Source organism: Notolabrus celidotus, chromosome 21 (assembly GCF_009762535.1).
Source record: "Notolabrus celidotus isolate fNotCel1 chromosome 21, fNotCel1.pri, whole genome shotgun sequence".
NCBI lineage: Eukaryota > Metazoa > Chordata > Actinopteri > Labriformes > Labridae > Notolabrus > Notolabrus celidotus.
Window position 1 is genome coordinate 17,198,075 of NC_048292.1, and position 10,243 is coordinate 17,208,317.

Sequence of the window (10,243 nt, forward strand, 5' to 3'; positions counted from 1 at the left end):
TTCACTGATTGTTTTGTTTTTTTGTGGATAAGTAAAAACAGGCCTTAACTAGCCTACATCATGAAATTCTAGTAATCGGAAGGAAGGGAAAGTATGGTAGACTTTATGGGGCCTTTCCCAAGAAGCAAAAAAAGGTCACGTGTACCTACTGGTGATCGTGGACTTCTTCACAAAGTGGGTAGAGCTATTCCCATTAAAGGGCAGTAAAACACCCCAAGCCTGCCAGATCTTGAAAGATGAAATCTTCACCAGGTGTGGGGTGCCAGAATACATGGCCTCTGAATTTATTTATTTCCCAAAACAATGGTGTAGTCCGTGTCAGCCAAGCTAATCAGTAGAGCTCTGTCAGTGAGTGAGGCAGGTGTGCAGCTGGGGGCGGGGCTTCAGGAGAACAAAGAGAGTAGGGCTGTTTCCGAAACGGCCTGCTACATACTACTTACTAATGTAGTAGGCAGTAGGTATTGCCTACTACATACTGCATTTGAATTTAGTATGTAGTATGACTGTTATGTCCGATCTGTCATGCAGCATGCTGAGCCAGACTTCGCTGGATCAGGTTTCGGAAAGCGGAAGTAAACAACGGCGAAGCCGATAAATAAAAAGCTTATTTAGCATCCATTTATGATTTAAAAAGTTAGGAAGTGGTTTATATGTAATTTGATAACTTTCACAGCACCCAAAAACGGATTTCCTCCTGTCAAAAAATGAGGAAAAAGAAAAAGCAGAACGAGCGCTGTGCATTATGGGAAACAGTACGCGAGGAAGACTGGTCCGATGCATACTGAGATATTTTCCCGAATCAGTAGACATCCGGGGAGTTTTGGCATACTGCAGATTTTGCTCTTGTTCACATACTACTTACTACATACTGAATTTTGGACATATCAGTACGTATTGCTAGTATAGTAGGCAATTTCGTAAACAGCCAAGGTGAAATGTTAACAGGAAGTTTTTTGGAGGAGAAGGAAGAGAGGGGGGAGATGAAAAGACTTTATGTGCTCATTTTTATGGTGTTTCCTCCACTGCCAGTGAAAGCAAAGGAATTATTTTTCCATGCTTTAGAGGACCATGACAATTGAGCCCTGAGGAGGACTCTCTGTGCTGGAATACAGCTGGACTGAAGGACCAGCTTTAGGACTATCTGATCACTGTCTGATTCATCTCATCCCGACCTACAGGCAGAAGTTAAAAACGGCTAAGCCTGTAGTTAGGACTGTAAAGAAATGGACGGAGGAGTCAAAGCAGGAGTTACAAGCCTGCTTTGATTGCACTGATTGGAGTGTTTTTGAAGCTGCATCAGAAAACCACAACAAACTCACTGACACTGTGACTTCATACATCAGCTTCTGTGAGGATGTGTGTGTGCAGACCAGGGGTCTCATTAATAAAGGTTGCTTACGCACAAAACGAGGCCTGGAACTGGCGTACGCCAGTTTTCACGCCAAGTTTGTGATTAATAAAAAACAAACTTGACGTGAAAATGTGACTACCGGTAAGCAAACTCTGACCCAGGCGTACGTACATTTTAGAGGCAGGGGGAAATTGGCGACGCAGTTGGTGAGAGGGAGAACTGAAGTCAGATTATATTTTGATGCCTTTTACACATTTCATTGAATAACGACATATTAACAGACCCGCGTCACCATCATCACTAAAATATGCATATTCTATTTGAACGTGTGTTTGTTGTGAGTCGTTTCCAATAAGCTGTCATTAAAAGGTAAAAGCGTGTCTTAAAGTTCATCAAATATTTCATCAGCTTTGTCTCACCTTTACATTCTTCTGAGGTGTAGAGGAAACACACGGGCCATATCCTAACGTGTTCGTCGGGAGGTAAAAACCAAAGTTACATCAGAGGACGTAAATAAGCCGCGGAGCAAAGTGACAGTCATGTTTTCAATGTTTCTAACGCTGTGCAGAGTCACTACGTGTAGTTATACTTTTAATAAAGACTGCTGTACGACGCACACGGAGCGTAAAGAAACGGCCCGGCTGCCTCACACACTGATCACATCTTCATCACCTGCATGTGTTTACTGTGTTAATGAGAAAAGTGTGGAAGTAAAGCCATGCCCGGTTCTCACAGTTATTATCTTACATATTATCATAATCAGTCAAAGCGCAGGCCAAGCTGCCCGTGATGAAACCAGCACATTAAAACTTATATTCACGGATCAAACTTCTGTCAGATAATATCAGAGAGGAGATCTCTGAAGGACGTGAGCTCTCTGTAATGTGAAATAAAAACTGTGTGTCCTGTAAAAATGAAACACTGCAGTGAGACATGTGCGTAATGATGAATGATGGATGCTCTGGCACTGCTGACAGATACACGCTGCAGCGACGTGGAGTCACTCGATAGGAAAAGAAAAGAAACAATCAATGCGTGCTCTCTGATCTCCGCTTCATTCACGAGGACCACGGTTTGTGTGTCAAAAACTTTATTTTCTCCGTCTTCCTCTCTGTTGTTGCCGTGATTCACCGTGAGAACCTTTGATCTTCCGGCTCATTTGTATGCATCTTCATTCATAACATGCTTTGCATTGACCGTAAATGGTTGAATGTGGGCGTGAAAAGGGCGAATTACGAGGCTGATCTACGTGCGCATATCTCCAGGTGGTTTGTGATTTATAAACGGAACATTGTGTAAAGTTTGCGTGCAAATGGTTTTATAAATCAGAATTATTTTTGGCGCACGCCATTTCCAGGTTTTCGGAGCACGTACTCTTTTAGTAGGGATTCTACGCACTCTTTTATAAATGAGACCCCAGGACCTTCTGCACATACAACAACAACAAGCCCTGGTTCACACCTCGACTTAGAAAGCTGCGTCAGGCCAAAGAAGAGGCCTACAGGAGTGGGGACCGGGATCTATTCAAGCAGGCCAGAAACAAACTGAAGAGGGAAATCAAGGTAGCTAAAAGGAGCTACACTGAGAAGTTAAAACAAAGCTTGGGATGCTTGGGAGGGAAATCGAGGTAGCTAAAAGGAGCTACACTGAGAAGTTAAAACAAAGCTTCTCTGCCAACGACCCCTCAGAAGTCTGGAGAGGCCTGTGTGAAGATAAGGTAATTCAGCTCTTCCAGAGACAAAAGGCCAAGAAGGCTCCAGGACCAGACGGCGTGTCCCCCTCCTGCCTGAGAGTCTGTGCTGAGCAGCTGGCCCCCATCTTCACAAAGATCTTCAACACATCGCTGGAGCTGTGTGAAGTGCCCTCATGCTTCAAAAGCTACACCATCATCCCAGTCCCAAAGGAACCCGCCATCACAGGACTCAATGACTACAGGCCAGTCGCCCTGATGTATGTGGTCATGAAGTCCTTCGAGAGACTGGTGTTGAGCCACCTGAAGGACATCACAGGCCCCCTGCTGGACCCCCTGCAGTTTGCCTACCGGGCAAGCAGGTCGGTGGAGGATGCAGTCAACATGGGTCTGAACTACATCCTGCATCACCTGGACTCCCCGAGGTCTTACGCTAGGGTCCTGTTTGTGGACTTCAGCTCAGCTTTCAACACCATCATCCCGGACATCCTGCACCAGAAACTCACCCAGCTCACAGTGCCGGCCTCCATCTGTCAGTGGATCACCGACTTCCTGACTGACAGGAGACAGCAGGTGAGGCTGGGGAGCATCAAATCCAGCACCCGGACCATCAGCACTGGCGCCCCACAGGGATGTGTTCTCTCCCCACTGCTCTTCTCCCGCTACACCAATGACTGCACCTCAGGGGACCCCTCGGTGAAACTCCTGAAGTTCGCAGACAACACCACCGTCATAGGTCTCATCCAGGACAGAGATGAGTCTGCTTACACCGTCATAGGTCTCATCCAGGACAGAGATGAGTCTGCTTACAGACAGGAGGTGGAACAGCTGGCTCTCTGGTGTAGTCAGAACCATCTGGAGCTGAACCCGCTCAAGACGGTAGAGATGACAGTGGACTTCAGGACAAGCCCCTGCCCACCATCCTGAACAGCACTGTGTCTACTGTGGACTCTTTCAGGTTCCTGGGATCCACAATCTCCCGGGACCTGAGGTGGACCTCCCACACAGACACAATCAGGAAAAAGGCCCAACAGAGGATCTACTTCCTGCGTCAGCTTAGGAAGTTCAACCTGCCCCAGGAGCTGCTGATCACGTTCTACACCTCAATCATCCAGTCTGTTCTGTGCACCTCCATCACTGTCTGGTTTGGATCTGCAACCGAACTAGGCAAACACAGACTGCAACGGACTATAAGGACTGCAGAAAAAAATCATCGGTGTCGACCTGCCCCCCCATCCAGGACTTGTACCAATCCTGGGCCAGGAAAGGGGCAGGTAGCATCACCGCTGACCCCTCACACCCTGGACACATTCTTCAAACTCCTCCCCTCCGACAGGTGCTACAGATCACTGTGCGCCAAAACAACCCGCCATAAGAACAGTTTCTTCCCCCAGGCTGTCACTCTGATGAACACTAAACCATAACAGTGTAACCTGTCAGATAAATACTCTCTGTAAATATACATGTAGATATACAATGCAACAATTCTCCAAGCAGAATTCCATATTTTATTTATATTATTATATAACTGTCACCTATACTTTTTAAATGTAAAACTACCTCTGCACTACTCGCCACTGCGGTCATGCATCATCATATTATTTTAGTTTGTCCATATTAGTCATGCCTTTTTGTTCTTTTTATTTATAGCTGATGTTATTGTTATTATATATATATATATATATATTGAGAGAGAGAGAGAGAGAGAGAGAGACAAACAAGATACACCAAGCAACGACAGCTTACAACACCCTAAGATGAAAGCTCATTTTTGAGGAATATGACTTGTTTTCAGGTGCCTGGTTCACACTCAGAGTAGTTGAAAAAACATATACATTATTTAAATTAACAAGTTCTATCGGCAAGAAAAGCCTGAATAAAACTCATATGTCTGAGGGATCCAGACCTCAATCAATCAATCTTTATCTATAAAGCGCCAAATCACAATAAACATTATCTCAAGACGTTTTTACAGAGACAGCAGGTCTACACCATACTCTATGCTTTATTTTTATATTAAGTTTTCAATTCATACAAACCATACATAACTACATACAAATAAACAAATACATACATATCTAAGCCTTTATTTCATCTTTAGGAAAATACGACACATATACATAATTACATACATTGGTAATTGCATTTATACATGCATACATACGTACATACCTAAAACAAAAAAATACATACGTACATATTGTGCCCTCAGGAAAAAAGTAGATATCTATGCCTATATTATACCCTTAGGAAAAACATACAGTACATATGTATATGTAGATGAGGGTTACTGTTAGGTTTAGGGTTGAGGTTATGATTAGGGTTAGGGTTATGATTAGGGTTAAGCTTAAGGTTATGGTTAGGGTTAGGGTTAGGGTTAGGGTTAACATGTTCAGGAATTGAGCCCCTCTCCTACATGAATTTCACTGGCCACTGTGCCAACCTTTAAAAGGAGAGTGGAGGTTCAGCCAGGTCTTGAACCCGGGCCTTCCGCCAGTAGAAGGATGCCCTAGCCATGAGGTATGGACCTGGTCATGTGCCACAGCCCACCATACAGTTTTATAAGGTAATTCCTCCACAATATGTTGACAAAATAAAAGGGTTGCATCTTTTATGTAATCCTCCCCATCTAACATTATAACCTCAACCTACGCTATGACCCGAGTACCCCTTCAATAAAGTGTTCCAGTGAAAAATCCTAACAGTAATTGTAAGCCTAACCCTAACAGTAACTTACCGCTTACCCTGATCGTTGCCCTAACCCTAATCATAACCCTATCCCTAATCGTAACCCTAACCCTAACCTTAATCATAACCCTAACCCTAATCCTAACCCAAACCCTAACCCTAACTCGAATCATAACTTTTACCCTTACCCTAACCCTAATCATAACCTTTAACCTAACCCTAACCTTAATCATAACCCTAATCATAACCCTAACCCTAACCCTAATCATAACCTTGACCCTAACCCTAACCCTAATCATAACCCTAACCCTAACCCTTATAATAACCCTAACCCTAATCATAACCCTAACCCTAATCCTAACCCAAACCCTAACCCTAACTCGAATCATAACTTTTACCCTTACCCTAACCCTAATCATAACCTTTAACCTAACCCTAACCTTAATCATAACCCTAATCATAACCCTAACCCTAACCCTAATCATAACCCTAACCCTAACCCTAATAATAACCTTGACCCTAACCCTAACCCTAACCCTAACCCTAATCATAACCCTAACCCTTATCATAACCCTAACCCTAATCACAACCCTAACCCTAACCGTAATCAAAACCTTAACCCTAACCCTAATCAAAACTTTAAACCCTAACCCTAATCATAACCCTAACCCTAACCCTAATCATAACCCTAACCCTAATTATAACCCTAACCCTAACTCTAACCCTAACCCTAATCAAAACTTTAACCCTAACCCTAATCATAACCCTAACCCTAATCATAACCCTAACTCTAACCCTAACCCTAACCCTTATAATAACCCAAACCCTAATAATAACCCTAACACTAATCCTAATCCTAATCCTAACCTTAACCCTAATCATAACCCTAACTCTAACCCTAACCCTAACCCTTATAATAACCCAAACCCTAATAATAACCCTAACACTAATCCTAACCCTAACCCTAACCTTAACCCTAATCATAACCCTAACCCTAATCTTAACCCTAACCCTAACCTTAATCATAACCCTAATCCTAATCATAACCCTAACCCTAATCTTAACCCTAACCCTAACCTTAATAATAACCCTAACCCTAATCATAACCCTAACCCTAATCATAACCCTAACCCTAACCCTAATCATAACCCTTACCCTAACTCTAACCCTAACCCTAACCCTAATCAAAACCGTAAACCTAACCCTAATCATAACCCTAACCCTAATCATAACCCTAACCCTAACCCTAACCCTAATCAAAACCTTAACCGTAACCCTAACTCTAACCCTGACCCTTATCATAACCCTAACCCTAACCCTAACCCTAACCTTAATCAAAACCTTAACCGTAACCCTAACTCTAACCCTAACCTTAATCATAACCCTAACCCTAATCATAACCCTAACCCTAATCATAACCCTAACCCTAATCATAACCCTAACCCTAATCATAACCCTAACCCTAATCATAACCCTAACCCTAATCATAACCCCAACCCTAACCCTTATCATAACCCTAACCCTAACCCTAATCAAAACCTTAACCCTAACCCTAATCATAACCCTAACCCTTATCATAACCCTAACCCTAATCATAACCCTAACCCTAATCATAACCCTAACCCTAATCATAACCCTAACCCTAACCCTAACCCTAACCCTAATCAGAACCCTAACCCTAATCATTACCCTAACCCTAATCATAATCCTAACCCTAACTCTAACCCTAACCCTAACCCTAATCAAAACCGTAACCCTAATCATAACCCTGACCCTAATCAAAACCTTAAACCTAACCCTAATCATAACCCTAACCCTTATCATAACCCAAACCATAATCATAACCCTAACCCTAACCCTAACCCTAACCGTGATCAAAACCGTAACCCTAACCCTAATCATAACCCTAACCCTAATCAAAACCTTAACCCTAACCCTAACCCTAATCCTAACCCTAACCCTAATCATAACCCTAACCCTAACCCGGATCATAACCCTAACCCTAAACCTAACCCTGATCATAACCCTAACCCTAACCCTAATCATAACCCTAACCTTAAACCTAATCAAAACCTTAACCCTAACCCTAATCAAAAACTTAACCCTAACCCTAACCCTAATCATAACCCTAATAATAACCCAAACCCTAACACTAATCCTAACCCTAACCCTAACCCTAACCCTAATCATAACCCTAACCCTAAACCTTATAATAACCCTAACCCTACCCCTAATAATACGGAAGCGAAAGCGGAAGTCCCACAGATTCCGGACCAAGCTCTACCCCACCATTTTCAGCCATGGGCTTTCCAACGGTACCACCCATGACTCTCTACGACCTTCCCTAACCCTAACCCTAACCCTAACCCTAACCCTAACCCACCCTAAGCCTAAACCCTAAGCCTAACCCTAACCCTATCCCCGTAACCCGTATATCCAGAACCGGAAGTCCAAAAGATTCGGGAACAAGCTCTACTGCACCATTTTCAGCCATGGGCTTTCCAACGGTACCATCCATGACTCTCTACGACCTTCCCTAACCTAAACCCTAACCCTAAACCCCCCTAACCCTAAACCCTAACCCTAACCCCCCCTAACCCTAAACCAAAACCCTAACCCGTATCTCCCGAACCGGAAGTCCCACAGATTCCGGACCAAGCTCTACCCCACCATTTTCAGCCATGGGCGTTCCAACGGTACCACCCATGACTCTCTACGACCTTCCCTAACCCTAACCCTAACCCTAACCCTAAACCCTAAGCCTAACCCTAAACCCTAACCCTAACCCCCTAACCCGTATCTCCGAAACCGGAAGTCCCACAGATTCAAGACCAAGCTCTACCCCACCATTTTCAGCCATGGGCTTTCCAACGGTACCACCCATGACTCTCTACGACCTTCCCTAACCCTAACCCTAACCCTAACCCTAACCCACCCTAAGCCTAAACCCTAAGCCTAACCCTAACCCTATCCCCGTAACCCGTATATCCAGAACCGGAAGTCCAAAAGATTCGGGAACAAGCTCTACTGCACCATTTTCAGCCATGGGCTTTCCAACGGTACCATCCATGACTCTCTACGACCTTCCCTAACACTAACCCTAACCCTAAACCCTAACCCCCTAACCCGTATCTCCGGAACCGGAAGTCCCACAGATTCGGGACCAAGCTCTACCCCACCATTTTCAGCCATGGGCTTTCAAAAGGTACCACCCATGACTCTCTACGACCTTCCCTAAACCTAACCCTAACCCCCTAACCCGTATCTCCGGAACCGGAAGTCCCACAGATTCGGGACCAAGCTCTACCCCACCATTTTCAGCCATGGGCTTTCCAAAGGTACCACCCATGACTCTCTACGACCTTCCCTAACCTAAACCCTAACCCTAAACCCCCCTAACCCTAAACCCTAACCCTAACCCCCCCTAACCCTAAACCAAAACCCTAACCCGTATCTCCGGAACCGGAAGTCCCACAGATTCGGGACCAAGCTCTACCCCACCATTTTCAGCCATGGGCTTTCAAAAGGTACCACCCATGACTCTCTACGACCTTCCCTAAGCGTAAACCCTAACCCTAACCCCCTAACCCGTATCTCCGGAACCGGAAGTCCCACAGATTCGGGACCAAGCTCTACCCCACCATTTTCAGCCATGGGCTTTCCAACGGTACCACCCATGACTCTCTACGACCTTCCCTAACCTTAACCCTAACCCTAAACCCCCCTGACCCTAAACCCTAACCCTAACCCCCCCTAGCCCTAAACCCAAACCCTAACCCTAACCCGTATCTCTGGAACCGGAAGTCCCACAGATTTGGGACCAAGCTCTACCCCACCATTTTCAGCCATGGGCTTTCCAACGGTAACACCCATGACTCTCTACGACCTTCCCTAACCCTAACCCTAACCCTAATCCCAACCCTAAACCCTAAGCCTAAGCCTAAACCCTAACACTAACACCCTAACCCGTATCTACGGAACCGGAAGTCCCACAGATTCGGGACCAAGCTCTACCCCACCATTTTCAGCCATGGGCTTTCCAACGGTACCACCCATGACTCTCTACGACCTTCCCTAACCTAACCCTAACCCTAATCCCAACACTAAACCCTAAGCCTAACCCTAAACCCTAACCCTAACACCCTAACCCGTATCTCCGAAACCGGAAGTCCCACAGATTTGGGACCAAGCTCTACCCCACCATTTTCAAACATGGGCTTTCCAACGGTACCACCCATGACTCTCTACAACCTTCCCTAACCCTTACCCTAACCCTAATCCTAACCCTAAACCTTAAGCCTAACCCTAAACCCTAACCCTAATCCCCTAACCCGTATCTCCCGAACCAGAAGTCCCACAGATTTGGGACCAAGCTCTACCCCACCATTTTCAGCCATGGGCTTTCCAACGGTACCACCCATGACTCTCTACGACCTTCCCTAACCCTCACCCTAACCCTAAACCCTAAGCCTAACCCTAAACCCTAACCCTAACCCCCTAACCCGTATCTCCCG

General features: G+C 45.1%; 1 protein-coding gene across 1 annotated transcript in view; it reads right to left on the reverse strand.

The window, feature by feature from the left end:
- Positions 1-7,953: 7,953 nt before the first annotated feature.
- The window catches only part of LOC117805438 (voltage-dependent calcium channel subunit alpha-2/delta-4-like), a 116,333-nt gene continuing 114,043 nt past the window's right edge, over positions 7,954-10,243 (reverse strand). Inside the window, exon 32 of the mRNA XM_034674169.1 lies at positions 7,954-7,959. Within this exon, the coding sequence (XP_034530060.1) occupies positions 7,954-7,959 (6 nt within the window). The remainder of the gene's footprint in view (positions 7,960-10,243) is intronic.